Source organism: Nothobranchius furzeri, chromosome 5, assembly GCF_043380555.1.
Source record: "Nothobranchius furzeri strain GRZ-AD chromosome 5, NfurGRZ-RIMD1, whole genome shotgun sequence".
Classification (NCBI taxonomy): Eukaryota; Metazoa; Chordata; class Actinopteri; order Cyprinodontiformes; family Nothobranchiidae; genus Nothobranchius; species Nothobranchius furzeri.
Window position 1 is genome coordinate 50,260,240 of NC_091745.1, and position 22,872 is coordinate 50,283,111.

Here is a 22,872-nt window from a genome sequence, read left to right on the forward strand (position 1 = left end):
TCATGTAGAAGACTACTGCCCCCTACAGGTCAGACAGGGACACTGTTGATCTGGTCTTAGATCCACTTCACTTAAAACGACTAAAGGTCTGCAGGACTGTCTAACCTGTTCAGAGCCACTAACACTCCAACTTCACATTTGTCCTTCAAGTCCACGAACGCTCGTCTCCTAACTCATCTTAGTGTGTGGCTGCACCGCCCATCTGTAGTGTTGCCAAGCAACAAACACTATCTGCCACCTACACATTATGGGATGTGTGGGAAACCACAGCTCAACACAGACCGCTGCTGGATGCTTTCAGGAGCAACAGACACGTTCACCAAATGTTCTTTATTTGTTCAGAAAAAGCAACACTGAGGATCCGAAGCAGACGAGCATCATTTAAAAATGTCTCCCCGTGACTTCTCAGTGGAAAGCAAATCTGCATGATTGCAAAGTTTTGAAAGCAAAAGCCTATGTGTGTTTCCATCAGCAGCAGAATAACCCTAACCCTGCTTTATCACACCTCAACGTTGACCTTAGCAAAGCGGTAGTGCAGGGAGCCGGGATTGCGCAGAAGCAGCGTTCCTCGGTGTTCCCCCGCCTGCTTCAGGAGGGTGTTCAGGAGACCCGGGACACTGACGAAGCCCAGAGCCTCCCCATGGCCTGCACACAGAGAGAAGTCCCCCTGAGTGGTCCAGCCCAGGGTCACGCGGGAACAGTGGGACGTCACGCTGGGTAGAGGATCCGGCCAAAGTCCGAAGATGAGGTCTGAGTCAGGCGTAGAGCGGGGCTCTGGATCGTCACTCTTCAAGCTTTTTTTCTGTGGTTTGATTCTGCTTTTGAAGTGGTCCCTGTGTGGGGGCTCCTGGAGGTCTTGGTGCTTGCCCAGCAGCTTCAGATCTTCTGCAGTTGGCACACACACCATGGAATGGAGCTCCGGTCTTCCCTTGGACAGCAGCGACAGGCGCACCCACACCAGACTCATCCCATGAGCTGAGAGAAAAGAAGTGACGGCCGACTGGCTGAGAGGCAGGAGCTCACGGTTCAGCCTCCTTCCTGTGGAGGTGGTTGGTCTGCACCAACCAGAGAGAAGCCTCAGAGACTTCCTGTTCCTGGGAGAGAAATAAAACAGCAAACTTAGAGTAGGTGTTGAGCCTCCTGATGGGGAGGTGACTTCTGCAGGAGCAGCTCCTGGTGGTCACTGACATGACTCATCAGGGACATGAAGAGAGGGTGGTGGTGGTGACTGTAGTCCTGGGTCTGAACACAAGGACTAATGCTGCTTTCACATCTGGGCCGGCCCGGTCTAGGCAATGTGGGTTCCGGCCTGGATGGGAACAGCCTTCTCAAGAACGCAGAGATCCTCAAGTGACCAAGGTCGCCTGAGGTCTGTGGTGCTGTGGAGGCTCTTGTGCTGCTGCAGTCAGAGCAGATGTTTCCTCCACAGCACCCAGCATGAGGAAGCCCCGCTGGCAGATCGGAGGTTCTCTCTAAAGGTAGGCATGAATTTCAGCCAGCCAATCAGCCCCAGCGGGTGTGCAGGGTCACCTCAGCACCAGCCGGACCTCAGAGGCTACCAGCCAGATGTGAAAGCGCTCCAGCTGCTGGGGTGTGACTCGGGTGTTGGAGAGAGTAAAATAAAACCAGAACAAAGACAAACCGTTACCTGAGAACGATAAAGAGGCTCAGAGGCTTCGCCACAGACATCTCGGCCGGCTCATCTCCACCTCCCCTAGTGAGGTGCTCCCACTCCTCTGCCAGCTGTTGCCAAGGGCAACGGAAGGGAGCCAGGCAGCCATGTTTAATGTAATTGGTCCTTTTGGCTGGCGGATGCCTGGGGGAGAGGTTAGAGAATCATACCTTGTCAAACCGACGGGGAAACCCCACCAAGAGACTCTATGGAAATGATCTAGATAAACCTAACCCCACAGTCAGGTCTGGGTAAGGCCAACTAACCCTAGCCCACTCTGTCCTCGGCTGACCTTTTAAATTTGTCCAGGAACTCTGCTTCCTGCTCCTCCTGAAAACGGATTCCTGCAGGACAGTCAGGAAAGTCATGTGGAAAGATGGGAGCTGCTTTACTGTGAGAGTGCTTCAGACCCATGTGGAGCCCTGCCACCCGGACTCCTCTGTACACCTGCAGGGGGGACAATTGGATTTTCAGCTCCAGCATCATTTAATAAACAGAATCCATCTAAACCAGTTTGGCTCCGTGTGAGGGTCTCCCATCACCATGGAGCAGGGTTCTCCAGCAGGAACGGCTCGTTTAGGGTCAAACGTTCTCCTTCAGGGTGTTCTGCTACTTTGCAGCTGTGACGCACAGCAGCTCCAGACCATCACACTGCCACCACCATGTCTGACTGCTGCTGTGATGTTTCAGTTCTCGCTGGCCTAGTTTGGTTTGGACAGCGTTTCTTTCACTAATTAAATCATGTGACACCATCTCTTGTATTTACTCTATTTATGCTGTTGATCTGAAACACTGAAGGACTGTGACAAAAGTCAGACCTGAAGAAACCTCTAAGGTGTTCTACAGAATAGAATACATATGAGAGAGAGGGGCTGAGCGTTACGGTTATTTGTTTGTCTGTGAGTTAGTTTGTTAACGACAGATACTTTACACATTACGCTCAGAGAACATCTCGGAGGTACAATCAGGAAAACATCCATCAGGGCATCCGAGCATTCTCTCTCACTTTCTCCGCCTCTCGCCGCCGGGGTGCACAAGCGGCACGCTGAGGAGCTCGGAGAGCATCTGTGACGCACTCAACGTCGACACAACAGCGCGGTGTCGAGCGAAAAGTGCAAACCCTTCTGGTTATTTCATTTGGAGAAAATAGCTCGTCGTTATTCAGCACCTGCTACAAGTGTGTCAGCGGAGCGCGGATCCATCCATGAGCCTGAAAGCAAAAGGCCAGAACACCGTGACCTCCTCAGCAAGCTCCCTACAGACATCTGATTACACACAAGCTGCAGGTGGGCGGAGCAGGAGGGATGTGCGTTCGGGTCAGATGTTCCTACTTTAACTGAAATCGTTTATATGGGACACTCTGCTCAGCTTGTTTACACTAAACATTAATATAGTTTACGCGACGGGGATAAGTGGATCATGTGACTTCTGCTGCGTCTAAATGCAGCAGGGATTCATTTCCTGCTCGCTCATCAAGAATCCCGCTAGCCTGCTTAAATAAAACCCCACAACGGCGGGCCCCGCAGGGAAACGGGCCGTTCACACGTCACGCTACCAAACTGCAAACTGAACTAAATGAAAGGTCTAACTTTCTCTTCCAGCAAGCACACGCGCTGCACTTCCATAAAACATACCAGCGTTTGCAAATCAGTCCGTGCATCATGACGTCACGTGTACGATTTCATCGCCCATCACCATTTATCGGACTGACTGGTGGTGGGAAAAACTACAAATGGTCCAACCCTGGAAGCCACTGCTGAAGACTCATAGATTTAATCTAAAACACCTGACATTTCTACTCAGCTTAAAACTAATGCAGACTGCTTCTTTTTCATTACTTCATAGCAATGACTTATTTTTATGAATGGAGAAAAACATCAACTGTTGAAAATATGTTGAGTCAGCTTAAAGAACACCACCTAGTCACAGCTCCTCGACTCCTGACTAGGAGAAAACACAATCACGTAGGACGTCTTGGGACATCTGGTTAGTGGGACCTACCAGTGGGATCCAGAAGGCCATACCCCAGCCTTTAGGAAGGAGCAGGTCCCATCCAGCTCCCCAGGAGCTCATCTCCTGCCCCACCTGCTTGCCAGGCTGGTGGACCAGTAAAACGGGGACTCTGCCTTGTGGGGGGGTGGGGCTCAGCCTGGAGCCTGGCACCAGCATCTCACTCTTCATCCTGTTCAATGCCTTTAGATACGAGACATTTCAGGTAGGAGCACACCAGCACATGGTTAGGACGCTTCTGATGTTACCTGCTCAGGTATCTTGTTCTCAGTGACATCATCACGGACAGACTCCTCCCACAAGGAACTCTGACAGCACTGTTCTGGGACACCTCGTAAGATCAGCTCCTTCCTTTTGTCCTCATCAGCCTCTGAAGACACACACACGTCGTGTTTTTGTGTTCGTACGTATCGGAGCACTAGAGGTGTGAATCTTCACTAGTCTCACGAATGGATTACGACCAACAGGTCAACCACTCCATCCAATATGCATCAAGATGATTTCAGATGGATTGTTTTCCTTGATAAATGGAGGATATGAGAAGACACAAGACTCCGCCCCCAAAAGGACAACAGCCCTGAGGACACAAACCCTTTTAAACATTCTAGAAGATCTAAAGCATTTCCTCACCCAACATCTCCGGCTGCTACCCTAACAAACTCACCCTGCAGGACACATCCAACTCAAGTCCTTCACTTGTGTTCATGAATCCATAATTCAGCAGCTTTGTGCTTCTGAGCTGCTTCAGTCACACATTCATGCAGCAAATCAAAGGTGTAAGAAATGAAACGTTCTGTTTGATGGAGAAAATGATAAAACATTAGAAATCTCGAACTTCCAATAATGAGAGGTTGTTTTAAAGTGCTGTGGGCTGGATTAGGATTAAATCACCCAGTTGATGATCTCCTTCACTAACCTGCCCTGTGGGACTTTTATTATCTCCTCATGTCCTGGTGTCTCTGGAGGATCAGATGGGAACCAAGCTACTTAAAATGAACCAAGACTTCCTCCCAGTTGAATTCATCATCATGAAAAAAAAAAATCAAGTAGATCTTCCATTTCTCTTCGACCCTCTCCTGTAAACTTCTCCGTGTCCGGTTAACCCTAACCCTCTCAGTTGTGTCTTAGGGGGGCTGGGGAGCAGTAAAGAGAAACAGTTCCACATAAAACCAGGAACCGTAAGGTAACAGACTGGATGTTCCGTTCTGGAGGTGGGCACATTCAAATCCATGTCGTAACCCTACTTTGATGACCTGACGTTCAGATTTAGAAAAAGGGCCACAAGTTTGTCCTTAAAGACGACAGTAAGACATCCACCACCACATCCTGGGTGTTGTGTGGTAGACACACACCCGTTTCATGAAAAGGCTCAAAATTAGCCGAGTTTCAGTAAGAAATGAAGATCTTAAAAGCCCTCTCTGATGAACAGCTCCTTTGGGTTACATTAGGGCTGCAACAAACGATTATTTGGATAATCGATGAATCGGATGGGGTCTCGACACGATTAATCGATTAATCGGATTACATGGGGAAATTTTTTTAAAACTGCTAGGGAAACGTTATTTCTCTCCTTCCTTCACTTTATTTAACACAACATTATTAGAAAACAGTTCAATAGCAGAAAAACAACATGCCATCACCTAAATTGTCTCATAAGGTGTATAGACAGAGACCCTAAGCTACATCTATCTGTGACCTAAAATGCTTGGTCCAAGTTAAACAGCTTAAGGGCAATTCTCATCTGTTTTGTTTGATCTCATCTGTTGACATTTATTATAACTGGGGATGTCAAACAACTAATTTTTAAATGTAATTAAACATTGGCTGTGAATTAATCAAAATTAATCACTATTTCCAAAAATGACTGAAAAAATACCAAATAAAACAAAAGTAAATGAATGCCATCCTCCTTGTGATGATGCCCTGGGCAACTGCCATAAAGTCACATCAAGAAATGCTGCTGATCATTCCAATGATCCCAAATAGACTCACATTAGGCCACATGAAAGCAACTGAACCCAAAAATATATTAACCAGTATATAACTGCACTCTCACACAACACGCCTGCAGCAAGCGTTTTTGCTTCTGAGGACATTGTGGTTGTAAAACCACATGCTAGTAGTCTGGCCCCGGTGTGATCAACCAGTTTCTGCGGGAATGTGACGGCGGAACCAGGGCCAGATTAACACTTTGTTGTACCCTGGGCAACAATATTCAAGGGCTCCATCATCACGACCCGAGGATCACCATAATGTGGTCACATACAGAATATTTTACTGTAATATGCAGTAAATGTACTCAATAATGGAATGCCTGACAACACGTAACCTGCCCAGAGTAACCTTTGACCCACCTCGTGTGGACTGACCAATGAGGAGAGGGTCTTGAGGCCCTCTCTTCATTGGTCAGTCTGCATGAGACTGACTCTCAACTGACGTTCAGTCATAGGCAGCGAAGCGTCTCTGTGCAGCGCAAAAGCCCGGGTGGACAGTTTGTTTAATATAGGGTGACCATATTTCCATTTCCAAACAAGAGGACAGGGGATCTGTGCCTATGACATCACACTATGGAAACGCCACACAAACCATGTTGGGACCCATTTTTTGTAAGAACTAAATTAATATCAGATTCTGCCAATAAAAGGGCTCTAAAACAATTCATATGTAAATATTTTGCATATTTAATGCAAAATCTCATTTTTCTGCTTTAGTGCTGCAACAAGGTTTTATTAATAAGAAATTATTATACCTTTTGTTTTACTACAGCATTGGTAAGCTTCCTGTGCACAGATTATTAAGGATGCTTGTTTCAGCTGTGAGATTAGACGATAGGATCAATGAAAAAATAAGTTGTCCCACACTCCATGGAAACTTTCAGAGAATCCACAAATAGTGGCTTTCACATGGTTTTGTTACTTTTTGCAAGTTTAGAAAAGCAGCAGATGAGACAGCATGTCTGATAATTTAGTTTTTCATGTGATAATATTAAAACATGTCAGTAATGTCTGAGGGGCTTTTATAAACACTGTATAACTAACACTACTGGAGAGGGTATGGATTACACAGAGGCTTCTGGGGAGCCCAGTTATGGTGGTGGTGGTGGGGGGGGGGGGGGCATTTTGCCCTGGCCCCCAAAATGTCTTGAAACGGCCCTGGGTGTGTGACTGAGTTTTGAAGGTGATCTGAATTGTATCAGATGTATAAATATTACATGTGTTTAACTTATTGTTTTTTACTGGTAAAAACGTGTAGTGGAGATAAATCTACCTACATTTTACTTTTCAACACTTTGTTTTGTTTTCTTGTTTTTATTTAACTATTTTCCTGTCCTGTCTGTCTCTCATCTTCCTGCATCTCCTATAAACTCTCCAGAAAATCTGTTGCCTGGATTCTTACCTTTTCACCTCATCAGTTACTTTTGAGCAGATCAAAGGGATCTCCTGACCGCAAAGCGCAGAGCGCGTTTTCGATGCTGCGTGAGGTGACATCACCACAGCACAGGTGATGAGCTCCGCAGTAGCGCGCTTCAGGCACAAATAAGACAGAAAATAGAGAACATGTGTGGACATGAACGATCGTGTGCTAATTATAGTTGTTTGGTTGCGCCACTTTGAGAATGGACCGTGCGCTGGAAGCAGCTGCCTGGAGCGCTGCGCAACAACGCGCTGTACCACTCTCTGCTCAAGAGTCCAAAAATGATATAATATAGAAAACTTTTTTCCGGCTCCCTGGATGTGTAGGATATACAGCTCCCCCATAATTCGATCCCTGCTCCTGGATGAAAAGCCGGACATTTTCATCAATACAAGAACCCGCAGTCCGGACGCCCGGACAGAGAGTGAAAAGTGGACAAGTCCGGGGAAAACGGAACGTACGGTCACCATAGTCCTCATGAAGGGGAAATTATAGATACAGTTTTGTGCTCGTGCCCTGGGCCCTTTAGAGTTCGTGGGCCCTGGGCAATTGCCCAGTTAATCCGGCCTTGGGCGGAACCGGTTCGCAGCAGCGTGAACCTTGCGCTGATTTGCCGGCTCTCCCTCGCGCTGATCTGACTTGCTCTGTGCGCAACGGCGGGCGGGAAGGGGGCGCGCTTTTGGGAGAGTTGTGCGACACAACGAATCGATGACGCAATTCGTTGCCAACGCTTTTAGTAATCGATTTTCATCGAATTTATCGATTCGTTGTTGCAGCCCTAGGTTACATACAAGCAGTCAGCTGCTGTCAGTCCCTGAGGTTGTGTCTGGAGTACTGGGTCCTGCCAGGATTTGAACCTGGAACATCTGCATGGCCAGGCAGAGCCCCCCCCAGGAGTACAGAACCAGATGTGTTCTCACTGAAACAACCTCCAGACTGAAACCAGCTCCCGAGTAGCTCTAATATTCAGCTGGATAATGTGGGATGAGAAACCCACTCCTGTAAGGTGTACCTTGGGCCTGGCTCACGCAGGGCAACACTTTCATCTTCTTTGTTGGTAAAGTCAGCCTGGGGTCATCCACCGTCAGCCCCAGCACTGTGCCGGGGGGGAGCTCTGTGGTTGAACTGATGCCTGGCAGAATTACACAAACAAGCGTGAGTTGAGTCTACAAGCTGGCAAACACACGGGGGCGGCTGACCTTTCAGTGTGTGGAAGACATCAGCTTGCTGCTGATGCAGAAGCATGTTGCTCTCATCGCTGCAGTGCTGAGGCCACCAGAAGGTAGAGCCCAAGGACTTATCCACTTCCTTAGAAGAATAGAACAAAATGCACATTCATCCAGAGTCTGCTGCAGAAGCTGCTGCAGCTGAAAGCCCACAGCTTACCTTACAGACCGTCGCTGCTTCAAGGGCTTCAGTCAGCACAGAGTGGGACTGTGGTCCAATCAGGCGATAGCGCACAATCTCCATGGTGAGGTCACTGCAGCACATTTATAAACACTTATGACGTCTTGCCTTTTCTGTTTCTGTCTGAATGAAACTTGAACCATCACTAACTTGATAACTATTCCGGTGGAGCTGGACTTCCAGGTTACTGTAGTTCCCGGTAATCTGGTCCCATCACCCAAAATCTTCTTCACAGGAGGCTCACTGGCATCCACAGAGCTCCTCTTCCTCTTGGCTCCAGGTTTCAGCTTTGCTTCCAGGATGTTTTCAGGCTTTGGATGTGGAGCGCTTTTCTCCTTTCCACACAAGACCTCGGGGTCAATGGAGGGCGGCACAGCCTCCCAACACCGGCATACACTTTGAAGTTCTGGGAGAAGATCCTGGGCACAGAATGGAAATCACTTATTGTACAGCTTTAAGAATCCTAATAAATAAACCCTGAGATTTTATGCTCTGTTTAATCCAGATATTACTGCTGCAGAGCCGACTTAGGCTACAGCATCTGCGCCAGAGAGGCCAAACGAGGACCCAAAAATGGCCAAAAGTCTAGTTTATATCAACAAAAAGGAACTATGCAGTAAAACTCACAACTAAATCAGATCACGAGTGGTAGCACACAAACTAAACTACAGAGACAGCAAGGTGCATGCAGCAGAAGAAACCATCGGGTCGTTTAAGGCTGGTATCGCTCATAGACACACAGCTAGTTGTTAGACCTTTTAGGGCAACGAAGAGTTCACTAGCCTGGCTTCAACGTGATTCTACAAGAAATAAAACAGACATCAACAGGAAAACCAATCAGAGTGTTCCCAGTGGTTGTTACAGTAAGAAGTAGCAGGGACCTACACACATGCTTTTACAGGAAGAAAAAGCTTCTGCAAACCAGAAGAGTGGTTCTGATGGTGGAAGAGAGAGGAGCATACAAGGCAGGTGTTTCCACAAATTAAAGCTGGTGTAGCAGCAGCCCTACACATCATGGAGAAATAACCAGGCTGTACTGTGACTCACAAATACAACCTTTGTCTCCTAAAAACCCACCGTACCTGCTTAAGGGTGGGATGAGCCCAGATCCACAGCTGTCTCCCCCTGATCCCCGGTGTTTTGGGTCTCCAGAGTACGGTGACGGGACCCAGGGGCTGGCAGGGGTACTGTCCTATCCTGTAGATGGTAACACTGACCTGTCTGCGCCCTGACAGACACAAGGCTGCAGCAAACGTAGGACCTGGAAACAGACTCCAGCTTGTGACTCCACAACAAAAATCACCACTGAAAGCTGAGACCACAGGTCCACAGGTGGTTAGAGAAAACCCAGAAGGATGTGCTTACCCGCCTCCTTGCTGGTCATCTGTGACAGAGCAGCCAACAGCTCGTCTTCTTCACCCTTCAGCTCGATGCAGCAATAGTAAGACAGGTCCTGGTAGACAGATTCACACGGCTCGATACCTTCATAAACTAACTACAGAAACAAAAAAAGACAACAGCTACCTGCAGGAGGCAGTGGCTGCTCATGGCTCTGTAGCACGACCGATAGCATTTATACGTGGGTCTGTCCCCGAGGCAGTAGCCCCACTTTTTAACCATGTGGAAGCGCTTGGCGTGCCAAATGTGCGTCTCCAGCCAAATGTTCTTCCTCTGGCGTCGGTTGAAGTCCAGCAGCAGGTTCCCGTGCCGTCGGCGAGCTTTTCGGCTTTTGCTTTTAGCCGGTTCTTTCTTCTTCTTTGAGCCAGCCTGGAGGCTTTTCTCCCGCTGTGGTGGGTGGAACAGAAGGGGTAGTCTAGTCTAGGAAGGCAGCTTTTAAAGGAAAAACTAACAGAAAACAGGAAATGTCAGAAACCATTCTGTCAGCCACGTCTCTCAGCCTGCGGGGCAGACGCTTTGTGTTGTGGCTCATGGCCCGTCGCCTCATGTGTTTAGGCAGAGCCTGAAAAACATGGCTGCTGCACGCCGTCTGGCTGACGGCTCTCAGCATGGCCTTCACCTCGGCGGCTCTGGCTCTGGCAAAAGCTCCACCTTGACAAAGAGAAAGATGGACGAAATGCATTAGTTTTAGCAGCAGCACGGTACAGTGGGAGCTTAGAAAGAGTATGTCGGGCTCTGCTTTCACCAGTGATGTACTTGGGCATCTCCTTAGAATAACCACCACCATATCTCTGATGTCCTCGAACCCATCCAGTGTCTTCAGGTTTCTTCCTCTCCTTAGAGGATGGATGTCCACCTTTTGAGAATTTCCAGAACTTTCAGAGTCAGCACATCCAGCAAGTTAGAACAAAGCTTAACTTTTCCCATATGATTTTTATTCTTGTGAAGCGCCTCATGACTTTTGTCTTGAGAGGAGCTGGATTAAAGATGGTTTCTTCTCCTGCCTAAACGAGTACACACGTGTCTGATTCTTGTAGTTTCTCACCACCAGGGTGAGCTTAGGGCACATCAGCTGGGTGTGGGCACCATCAGAGCAAGCAACTACGCATCACACCACTGGCTCATCCCTTGAGTTCAGGAGCATTTGTAATGTCTGGGCGATTCATTGGGGAGGTGTAAGTGATACAGTTGACTTAGCTAAACAGAACTAAGTGTCTCAGTAAATAACAACAAATACAAGAAAATGCTCTGGGGAAAAGGTCACACTGAGAAGTTTAGACTGGCAGCTTGTGAAGCATGTGGTGATGACAGCTCTGAACCAAAGTAACACCTCTACCCCCTTATCCATCTGGAGATGCTTTAGATGACCTGGGACGGATATTTAACGTGAGTTGCACAGATGTGGTATAAAGATGAACACCCGTGGCCCCTTCTCTGAGCCACCATGCTAGCTGCTGCCCTGCACACAGACCGGTTACCTGAACCATGTCCTCTGTTCTGGGAGCCGCCCTCCCCGTTCACCCCAGAGGGATACTGAACACTGGCAGGCTGATTCCTCATCTTCTTCTCTCGCATTTTGGCTTTAGCTGCGGACATTTTCTGTAGAAAGAAGAAGGAAACGCTGTTTTAGCACCACAGCTGGAACCACAAACACATACAAGACGGTGACTGTTATGCTAGCAACAAACCCTCGTACAAAGTTGTAACACCGAACCTTAAATAAAACACGTCTAAGCTACAAGTACATATAAATTATTCATACCAGTAGTGCCTCGCTGTTTTCCAATAAGATTAGCAACACGTTTCTTGGACGCTCTCTTCTCTCTGTTAGCTAGCTACCATGTGAGTTTGCTTCATGCGAGTCCGTCTCACAGGCTCATGGGAAATGTAGTGTACAAACGCAATGAGCGTTCGTCTTCAGACCGAGCTTCAGACCTAGATTTACTCCATACATTTCAATTATGTATATACACGACTAAAAACCAGAGTATGCGGTGTTTGTGTTGCAACTATCATTAATACCCATATTAACATGGTAAAATAAAAACTACATGATTGTTTGTGCGTGTGTATCAGAATGTTTACGGTAACGGAAGTCTGTTGGTCTCGTGTCGTCAGCTGTGAGTTTAGTCTGACCAGAGAAATGTCTGCTGTGATCAGGAGAATCATCAGCACCGCTAAAGCTCCTGCTGCCATCGGCCCATACAGGTGAGAGGAGTCTGATGGACCAGCCGTGGACCTGGGCTGAGGTGGGACAGGATGAGTCATGTCTTCTAGGGGACAGTCAGTGGAGTGTCTAGGCTTTAGAAAGGGTGGCCCAGGTGGGGCACCTGTTAATGCATGGGTGGCACCCAAAGTTCTGTTTCGTTCCCCCCTGACTGCCAGTGGCAGTAAACAGAGTGGATGTATCTCCTCGCGCTCTGCGCAGGTCGAGTACTAATGTAAACAAAGTCACGCACGTGACACGTAGCGCACCTGGTCGCGAGTCTATAAATTACGCGCCGATAGCTACGTTCGGGTCTCTTTGATCTTCTCGCTGTTGGCCTGGCGTGCTTCGCTGGTCAATCGCTCCGTAAGTCCGTGATTCGGATCTTATCGGTCTTGAGAGGTGAGTACTGTTTTTACTTGGCGTCTTCCTGCCCGGGACCGTGTGGTCGGAGCGCTCGAAGGAGCCCTCTGGGGCGGTGGATTGACGCTGTTATTTATCTGCTAATTGTTACCGAGTGCGGGTGGTGCGGCCGGCCGGCGCCGTTCGGACCGCCGCTGCCGGCTCGGATAGGGCTCGCTGGCGGTCGCAGGATTTCCCCTGTGGAAAGGGGAGGTGAGTGCGGCCGGCGAGCGCTACAGGTAAGTGGGGCTGGACGTTCTGACAGTGGTGGTGGCACGCTCAGATTACCTAGCCGACACACACGCACGTGTGTTGTTTTACAACGCTACCGGTGAGTGGGGCTGGACGTTCTGACCGTGGTGGTGGCACGCTCAGATTACCTAGCCAACACACGCACGTGTGTTGTTTTACAACGCTACCGGTGAGTGGGGCTGGACGTTCTGACCGTGGTGGTGGCACGCTCAGATTACCTAGCCGACACACACGCACGTGTGTTGTTTTACAACTCCAGGACTGAATCGCGTTCTTCAGTTTTCCTCGAAGTCCTCGCTCAGTTCCTGTGGAGTCACTGGCGTCTCCCACACCGGTAAGGATGTTGGAGTGTAAGTCATGCGGGGCTCCCCTCCAGGTGGAGGACAGCCACGACTTGTGTCCTAAGTGCCTGGGCGTCGGTCACCTCAGAGAGGCGCTGACTGACCTGTGCATGAACTGCAGCATTTTGCCGCTGGCGGTGCGGGAGGACAGGCTATGTCAAGTAGAGTGCTTCCTGTTTGAGTCAGACCTGCCGCCCTCTGGTGTCCCTCGCCCTTGTTCCGGGAGACGGAGGGATAGACCGGCTGAGGAACGCGGCAGCCCGAGGCGCAAGAAGCGGCGTGTGGCGCAACCCTCTCGCCAGGAAGTGGACTCTTTGCGGGCGGAGGTGGAACAGCTCAAAGCGCTGCTGACCAGAGCCCCGGACGAGGGGGGCCCGGACGACCTGATCTCTGTGAGGGCCTCAAATTCTGAGTTTCAGTCCCTCGAGGAGGAGGGCCCCTCTCCTGGCCGTAGTCAGGGGCTGGTGATGGAGCCCCCGGGCCTGGGAGGTCACGGTGACTCGGGGATGTCTCTCCATAGCTCAGCAAGCTCGGAGCTGGCGGAGGACCCCTGTCAGTTGCGGGCAATTTTGCGAGCGGCACTGGCCAGGATTGGACTGGACGACGTGCCGGTGGCTCGTCCGGCGGGGAATCCCTTCTTCCGCCGGGCTCCGGCGGCGCCCCCGTTTCAGGTCCCACCATCGCCAGCCTTTGTGGAGGATCTGCAGCGGTGCTGGGGGGACCCGAGACAGCTCTCCCACCATGGTAGGGATGCCAGGACCCTGGCATCGATGCGGGAGGCAGGAACCTACGGGTTGGACCGCATGCCCCCCGGTGGACCACTGCGTTGCCTTTCTGGTGCTCTCCCCGGATGAGGCATTGAGGGACAGGGTCCGCTGTCCGAGCACCCAGTGTCGGGTGACCGACAGCTTACTGTGCCGGGCTTACGACATCGGGGCACGGATGGCACGCACCAGCAATTCGCTGTCGGTGCTGTTGCTAGCCCAGTCCCAGATGCTGCAGTCGGGCGCAGCGGGGATGGCACTGGGCGATATGAAAGACGCAGCCCTGCAAGCATTTGGGCTGATGTCCAGGGAGCTTGGTCGGTTGTTGGGCACGCTGGTAGTGGCTTGCCGTCAGGTCTGGTTGGCGCAGGCTCCGGTGTCGGATGATTGCCGACAGAGCCTGCGCGGTCTGCCCGTGGTGCCGGGCCAGTTGTTCGGGCCCAAGGCTGAGCGGGCGTTGGAACGTCGGCGGCAGTCCAGACAAGCCGCAGAGGCCTGGAGTGGGCGTAGCGGGGCAGGGGTCCTCCCCATGCCACAGTCAAATAGAAAGGGGACCTTCCCCTGGTCCTGCGGGCCATGTGTGGGCCACCCTTTGAGACAATGACTGCCGCCCCGTTGGCAGTGGTGTCTGTGAAAACCGCCTTTCTCTTGGCAGTGACGTCGGCTAAACGGGTCAGTGAGCTGCACGCACTGGACATCAGCCCCGCCTGCCTGTGGTGGAAGACAGATGGGTCGGGGGTGACGCTGTGGCCCAACGTTGCCTTTCTTCCCAAGGTTCTGCCCGCGGGCTACGTGAATGCCGCAATCGAGCTGGGGGCGTATTTCCCTCCCCCATTTCTTTCGGAGGAACAACGGCGGGCGAATTTGCTTTGCCCGGTCCGGGCACTGCAGCTCTATATTGTGGCCACAAACACTGTCCGGCAGTCGAATCAGCTGTTTGTCTGTCACGGAGGAGTGAACAGGGGTCGGGTCCTCTCGAAGCAGAGGCTGTCGCATTGGGTCGTGGACGCCATTGCGATGGCTTACGCGGCAGTGGGTGCCGTGGCTCCCCCTGGGATCGTGTGCCATTCCACCAGGAGCGTTGCTACATCCTGGGCGGCGATGAGAGGTGTGCCACTGGCGGACGTCTGTGCTGCGGCGTCCTGGGCAACTCCATGCACGTTTGCACGCTTCTACCGCCTCAACGTTGGCCACGGGTCCGCGCTCGCTTTGGCGGTGCTGCCTCTGGCGGCTACCTCCTGAGTGACGGTGAGTTTTATGTTCCTCGTGACACTTCTGGCATAAGTCATCCACTCTGTTTACTGCCACTGGCAGTCAGGAGGGAACGAAACAGAACGGAAGTTACGGTGTAACTATGGTTCTGTGAGTTCCTGGATGACTGCCAGTCACAGGGGTCACTCGGAACTTCTCGGGCGAGAAGATCCCGGGAGACCCGAACGTAGCTATCGGCGCGTAATTTATAGACTCGCGACCAGGTGCGCTACGTGTCACGTGCGTGACTTTGTTTACATTAGTACTCGACCTGCGCAGAGCGCGAGGAGATACATCCACTCTGTTTACTGCCACTGGCAGTCATCCAGGAACTCACAGAACCATAGTTACACCGTAACTTCCGTTATGTTTTTTAGTTTGTTTTTCTACGGGGTGGGGCACCAAATCATTCATCTTTTGCACTCTAGGGAATCTGTGAACTCCCCTTTGTTCATTTTCTCCCGTCTTCTTCAGCATCAACAGGTATGTTTCCAATACCAGAACTCCAGGGTAGTTCCTGGCAGGGTAGTTCCTCCTGAGGCCTCTCCATGCACCACGAGCTGGTTCTCCAGCATCTTCTTGTAGATGTCTTTAGCCTGTCTGATCTAATATTCCGGACTCTCTCTGCTCCTCTTTGTCTCCAGCCATGAAAGCTGTTTTCTTACCATTCAGCAGGGATTTCATCTCAAGGGTCAACCAGGGTTTATTATTCGACAAACACTTCACTCTTCATGCTGGGACAGTGTTCTCTACACAGAAGTTAATATAATCAGTGACACAGTGAGTCAGGCTGCCAAGGTCATCACTCGCATTCCACCTATGCAGTGTTTCCACTACATAGGCTAATTCTAGCAATACGGCTATGCAATCACACCCCAACGGCGGGCAGAACCAGGACCAGCTGGGGAAATTCCCGGTGGCCCTATTTAAGTTCGGTGTTTCTTCTCTTATCGGGCTGGTGTTACTCTGTAGATCACCTGCTGCTGATGAGAGGACTTCTCCTGTCAGGATTCAGGAACAGGTGAGCTGCTGCCAACAAGCTTCTGCTCCTAGAAACATGTTCTAGCCCAGACTGTAGTGACCTGTTATTTATAGTTTTATAATTAATATTAAGTGAATACACTAAACCCACAGGTGATGGAAAATCAGATGAAATACGCCTGAATATTTTCTCCCACAACTCTGCTCTGTGAGAATTGAGCAGTCTGCCTCAGCTGGACAACATCAAGTAGAAAAGTGTTTACAGATAACTGATATTTAATGAAGAAACGGCATTAATCATTTTTTTTATTTTAATATTGGTTTTATTTCATTTCTAAGTTCTGGATGTCTGTGAACATTACTGAGTATTCTGATTGGTGTAAATAATACACAATATTATTAATAACAGGTCTGGATGTGGTTTGGTCTGAGCTCTAAAACTACCCTGGGCCTAAAGCCCTGCAGATGCATTCAGTTTCTATAAACAACAGCAGCTGGATTCTACTTTGTTCCTTAAGTCGAGTCGCATAGTTTAACAAGTTCTGCATGCTCACACGTTCACCAGCAGCTCTGCCAGCTGATTGGTTCTTTAGTAACTAGTGACATCATACAGGTGTGGTACTGAGCAGCATGGGTGCATCAGAGGATTTCTCTGTATTCGGTGTTCATGATGGATTAGAGACAGGACGGGATATATAATCCATCACATATAATATTATAGTACCATGAACATGTACACACCAAAGGTTCTGGACTGGACTGAGATCTGGTGAGTGTGGAGGCCACTGGAGTCCAGTGACCTCGTGGTCATGTTCTGGAAACCAGGTAGAGATGATCTGAGCTTGGTGACGTGGTGCATGATTCTGCTGGACGTAGCCTCAGAAGATGAGTTCATGGTGTCAGAAAGGGATGGACGTGGTCAGTAACAAGACTCCGGTAGGCTGTGGTACTTAAAGCAGGCCCAGGTGGCACCGAGGGGTCCACAGTGGGACCAGAACAACACCATTACACCAACAGCAGCCTGAAGCATTGATTCAAGGCAGGTTCATTGCTTTGAGGTTCAGAGATGTTGTTCTGCAGAACTTGGTAGGAACCAGAGGTTATTAGAGCTACAGCTGTCCGTCTGTCATCTAGAACCAATCTGACTGATGTGGCAGTGTGAGCATCCTGTCACAGTGTACCAACTGATCATGCGCCCTGGCTACTTGGCCAAGGGGATATCCCTTTGGCTGACTGGTAAGCGCGCATGAATCTCACCCGGGAGTCTGGGGATCGAATCCCGCCCGGGCCTTCGTTTCTCCACCTTGCCACACTGGTCTCCTCTGACCTCAGCAATGGCTGCTCACTGCATATTCTCTCTTTTTCAGACACTTCTCTGTAAAATGGTACCTGATCTGTATTTTTAGGGTTCTATAGCCCCCCAAGGTGCTTCACATAACTATCATTCGTTCATCCATTCACACGCTGGTGGTGATGAACTACGATTAGCCACAGCTGGCCTGGGGCGCGCTGGCAGGCACCACCACCACCACCACTAGTAGGCAAGGTGGGTTTAGTGTCTTGCCCAAAGACACAACAGCAGTCTCTGGAGGGAACCGGTATTGAACCTGCAACCTTCTGCTTACTGGACAACCCGCTCTACCTCCTGCTGCCGTCCACAAACCCTTCAGATTATTTTGGGTTCAAATCCCAGTAAACCAGCAGGTTCTGAAATACTCAACCAGTACTAAGTTACTGAAGTCTCACGTTTTTCTCCATCTGATGTTCAGTTTGGAGTCCAGTAAAGCACCTACCTAGATGACTAAGGGCATTGACTCGCTGCCCTGTGATTGGCTGAGCAGACCTGCTCACCTGATCAGTATATTTAGACCTTTAACTAAAACTCTTGTTTTGTGTCTGTGTCTCTAAGCCAAGCAGTGGTGGTTGATCGGAGCGTGTATGTATCAGGACAGCTGGGGATGGATCCGGCCAGCGGCCAGCTGGTGGGAGGCGGTGTTCAGGCCCAAACCAGACAGGTGTCATCGTCCATCTGCTGATTTCACACCCACACACCTGAGATGTGGCTATAGTTACTTTAGTATTCTGGAAAGTAACTTTTTTGCATGACTTTACTTTAATAACCAGTGTTAACCAGCAGCTGTGTGGGAAAACATTCTTTACAGTAAACCAATGAATGATGAGTGAATGAATGATCTAAAACAACACAACAGCTGCTCTGCACAGATGTAAAACTATCCAAACATTCAGCCGTATTAACAAAATAATCCGCTAAGTACATAGCAGCTGCTCTGGCTGTGCTTTGGCTTTAAAGTGTCACCAGGATCATGTTAGCTCTTCATGGGACTAAGTTCAGGTCCATGTGTTGCAACAGTCTGTTGTGTTTTATTCCTAGGCTCTCGTGAACATGGGGGAGATCCTCCGAATGGCTGGATGCACTTATGAGAACGGTGAGGCGATCCTCTGTGTAGAAGCCATTGTTCTGCAGATGTTCTTCATGCAGTTTACTTTTATTTCTGGCAGTTGTTAAAACCACCGTGCTTCTCGCTGACATCAATGATTTCTCAAATGTCAATGAAGTTTACAAGCAGTGTGAGTATACTGGCTTCCTCTCTATGTTAGATAAGAGCTGTTGTACATAGGGCTGTAGCGAAGCCTCGACGAAGTCGACGGCTCGATTCTAAAAATTTGTCGACGTCAGATCCGGAAGTCGACGCACCGCGCCCACTTGTTGCATCCCCAGGAGTTTGTAAATAGAGGAGGAATCTGCCCGTTTTTCCTCTAGTTCGCCCTCTTCTCAGCCTTCACTAAAATCTCCGCCAAATACCGAAGACCCGGAACAACGTCCGTCCACTACTAGATTATTTTCCTGTTTTGCCCCTTCGTCTCCCGGCAACGGACAACAACTTCCGGGGTCAGATGCGCTGCTTCGTGTCTATCGCAGATGTAGAAAATCACCGGGAGCGCTTCTCCCTTCATTAAGGAGCTTCTTTCAGACATGAGGAGAGCTGTTTTGGTGGTAGCAGTCTCTCCTCCGTGCTGGTCTGTTTGCTGCTGGGTGTTTTTGGTTTATTTAAACTTGGTAACTTGAACTTAACGTTGGTAAAGCTACTGTTAGCATCTTCGCTAACCGCTTCTTGAGTTGGGATAAGCTGTTACGTTTTGGTTTAGAGTTCATCTTTTTTGTGGTGTAGATCTCCCTTTTATTACATTTAGAGTGTTGTGGGTTTTCGGTTTAGTGTAAAATATCACCTGAGTTTGGTTTAACCCGTAAGACCACTCGCCTCACACACATAAGTGACCAAAACAAAGCAGCATGGAGACACTCCATCTTCTACCACCTCTCAGGCAGCAGCCTGCACTCCCAAGTTCTACACGTCACCAGAACATAACCAACCGCAACACAATAAAAGCAGTGTTATACAAAATGGAAGGCCTGTAGTGTTTATTCTCTTACAGTAAGAATTTATCAATTTTTTTGAGGAATTTATTTGAGATTTTCTGGTTTTTGTTAATTGTGCAATAGAAAAATAATCATTAGATTAATTTTCTAAATAGTCATTAGAATAGTCGACTATTCGATAAAATAATCGTCAGAATAATCGTTTTAAAAATAATCGTTTACCCCCAGCCCTAGTTGTACAACCCTGACTGCTGGGTGTCAGCACAAACTAGCTATAGCACAAGTCCCATTTATTTAGCATAAGGAGCCTTTAGATCTGCCCGCTTTGCCCATCTTTCCTTAGTTTACTCCATACATGTTTTTATATTCCCTACTTCTAAATAAAGTGATGTTCTGTCTGGAAGAGTTTTTATGGCTCCATGCTGATGTGAGGAGAGATCACCACATGTTGCATAAGCCAGTTAAACACCAGACAAATGAAATTCCTTTTGTTTTTAATGACCGATAAATCTACTGGGACTCAGTAGACATGCATACATGTACACCATCACTACTATAGGGTACTGGAAAACCTTTAAAACTAACCTTGTGAGGTGTAGGAACCCTGACCTTAACCATGTCTAATGAATAATTTCTGTAGTTTTCAGAAGCAACTTCCCAGCCAGAGCTGCTTCTCAGGCCGCTGCCCTCCCCAGAGTGAGTACATGAAGACTTTCTGTGGCGGTTCTTTCCAGACCTCAGACGTCATCTGGACTGTGCTGCATGTGTGTCTTCAGGGTGGGCTGGTCGAGATCGAAGCTGTAGCTGTTTTGGGACCTCTGAGTGACTCTTCCTAACAATCTTCTGATGCTGTAGTGGTACTGTTTTGTAGGACAAGCAAAGATCAATAAAATAAAGGTTGTGAGTGAAATGCAGACACACTGTGTGATTTATAATCATACCACAGAGGGACTAGAGCTGAAACTCAGGGCTTTCTCCTCTCGTGTTTGAATACAACGCAGCGTTTTCAGATCCAGTTGCTCACATTTCCATCAACAAAAGCTGCAAAATGTCTCACCTTGTTTGTTGGCTCGTTTCATTACCTGCCTTTGTGCCCACCTGCCACTCTCATGGCTGACTGTACATCCTCCCTCATTATTAATGATCAGACCTAATCCAGTAATAAATGCTTCCATCTTTCTTGAGCCTTTTGATGTACTTACAACAACAATCATACATAACGGTTGCTTGTCCGTGTTTTTCCACTGGATTTGTGTTGGTGACCTTCGGGGATGAAAGCGCAAACGAGGCGTTGTGTGTTACAACCCTGTACATAGTTTTGACTAAAGGACAGGAAAAAACACTTGCAGTATGTCTTAAAGGTTCGGACACATCGGCTGACTCGTCTTGACAGAAGCAGTAGAGTAGTGTCCAAACCTTTGCCTGCAGATTCGCACTTTAAAGGTATAATATGTAAGAATTCTAAATTATCACTCCACAGTCTGTCTCCTTTGTTGGAATGAACGTTTCACTGAAACAGATTTTGTTCTCAGCCAGCTGGGGGGTGTCCGTTTTTCTCCTTTAAAAATGGCCAAAGAGGGAATAGTTTTTGTTTACAGTCTAAGTGGGCGGGGTTACCGAAGCTGCACTGATGTAATCCGACACCAGCTGGGAACATGCAGCAGTGCTTTGTAAAGATCCTGAACCAGTAACGTATAAGGTTTGGTCTTGAAGCATGCTGTGATGCAGCATTACCTTGTCAGTCTTATCAGAATGACATTAAAGGGTGAGGCACACTGTGGGCAGAGACTTCTTTCACACACACTTCCTGCTAGAAAAGTGTGCCTACAGGAGGTGCCTCCTGGCGAACCGAGAGCAGCACTCACCCCAAACCCCACCCGCACTCTGAGCTTCTCAGTCGCACACTCGTGCATGTGTGCAAGCACTTACACACGGCAGACTCACCGCTCAGGAGAAGAGCAAACACAGAATCTGCAGCAGGTTGGAGGGTTTCCTGTCAACTGGTCACCAGAAGAAAGGGGGGAGGAGCTTGGAGCCATAATGTTTCAAATGGACAGGTGAGTGGCCAAGACTCAGCTGAAGCTGAACTGCAGCTACGTGGTATGGTACAGACAACATCACCGTGGCCTGCTTCTACAGCCTTCAGCTGTGGCTGATTCTAACTCAACGTGGAGCAGACGTTTACCCTGAAGATGGAGATAAAAGTATGTAGATTTTTTTTTAAACAAGATGTGCTAAACTGCCAAAACAATGATTACGCGTGTCTACTCTACAGCACTATCAGACACTCTAACATACAGCTTATCAGCCAAAAAAAGCTCATTTAGGCATTACTGGCTCTTTAATGATCAAAGGCAGGCACGTCTGCATCCCTATTCTAACTCCCAAAGGTCATCTATTTTAACTTTTCCTGTTTGTGAATTATATTTTATTTTTAAACATCTTATAAAAGTGTCTCCAAAGTTCATAATTTGTTTATTTTAAAATAAAAATGACATTCAAAGCTTTTTCTGCATCTGTTCCAATCCAAACTACCCGTTCCTCTACATCCTTTATTATAGAGTAGATTTCTTATGTTATCTGAGCCTTCGCAGCTTTTAATAAAACTTGTCTGGTCAACATGAATCAGATGTCCTATTATTTTTCATATATGTTAACAGTTTGGTTAAAACTTAACTTCTTCACATACTTAACATTTAAAATTGGAAAAAAATGATCACGCCCAAAAACTCCATTCCAAAAATGTATTTACTGATTCATTTCAGCTTGTTGGCCGAACTGTGGACTGAAAGACAGTTGGTGACTCGGATCCTTCTGTTGCTGATCAGATTATTGTCCGTTTCAGGGTAAAGCGTGCAAGGTGTCTCCGGCCTGTCTGAAGTGAAATTAACTAAAACAGTAGAGGAAGTAGAGGGCATTAAAACGCCTCTCGACTTTCTAGCAGAAGAAATCTCTGCCATCAGGCTGCGGCAGAAGCATCTTGGACGTTGTGGAGGAGGTAAAGCTACTTCAAACACAGAACGTGGAGAAGAATAAGCAGATTGAGTATCTGGAAAGTCGAATAGCCGACCTAGAACAATATACCGGGATAAATGCTGTAATAATCTTTGCACAAACGTGCACGGGCAGGGACATCTGATGGTGGAGGAGAACCTGAGCAGCTGGACACTAGCTCCATGGAGCAGCAGGTGGCTCCTTTTGGATGAAGTCCAAAGGATCCAGCTGGACTGGGACAACATCGAGACCTGTCACCCTCTGGCCAGGAGAAACACTGGTGCAATCTACGTTCATCCCCTGCCTCGACCACTGCAATGCCTTTCGTCTTCCAGCCAGTACTATGAGACCTTTTCAAATGGTCCTGAACGCAGCGGTGT

General features: G+C 48.6%; 2 protein-coding genes across 2 annotated transcripts; one reads left to right on the forward strand and one right to left on the reverse strand.

Annotated features, from left to right (window-relative positions):
• Nucleotides 1-315: 315 nt before the first annotated feature.
• Nucleotides 316-11,795, reverse strand: pop1 (POP1 homolog, ribonuclease P/MRP subunit). The gene is made up of 16 exons (XM_015974885.3): nt 11,664-11,795; nt 11,380-11,500; nt 10,647-10,757; nt 10,377-10,552; nt 10,028-10,288; nt 9,869-9,956; nt 9,586-9,764; nt 8,654-8,922; nt 8,483-8,576; nt 8,296-8,404; nt 8,109-8,228; nt 3,931-4,052; nt 3,674-3,865; nt 1,965-2,119; nt 1,649-1,816; nt 316-1,094 (listed from the first exon to the last, which is right to left on the reverse strand). Exons 2-16 carry the CDS (start codon nt 11,495-11,497, stop codon nt 500-502), a joined length of 2,757 nt encoding a protein of 918 aa, XP_015830371.3. The 5' UTR covers nt 11,498-11,500; nt 11,664-11,795; the 3' UTR covers nt 316-499.
• A 164-nt stretch (nt 11,796-11,959) lies between these two features.
• Nucleotides 11,960-20,412, forward strand: LOC107395491 (2-iminobutanoate/2-iminopropanoate deaminase). Its single transcript, XM_054740494.2, has 6 exons — nt 11,960-12,109; nt 18,008-18,113; nt 18,491-18,545; nt 18,619-18,687; nt 20,139-20,194; nt 20,275-20,412. The coding sequence occupies exons 1-6, from the start codon at nt 11,979-11,981 to the stop codon at nt 20,332-20,334; spliced, it is 477 nt and encodes a 158-aa protein (XP_054596469.2). The 5' UTR covers nt 11,960-11,978; the 3' UTR covers nt 20,335-20,412.
• Nucleotides 20,413-22,872: the final 2,460 nt, after the last annotated feature.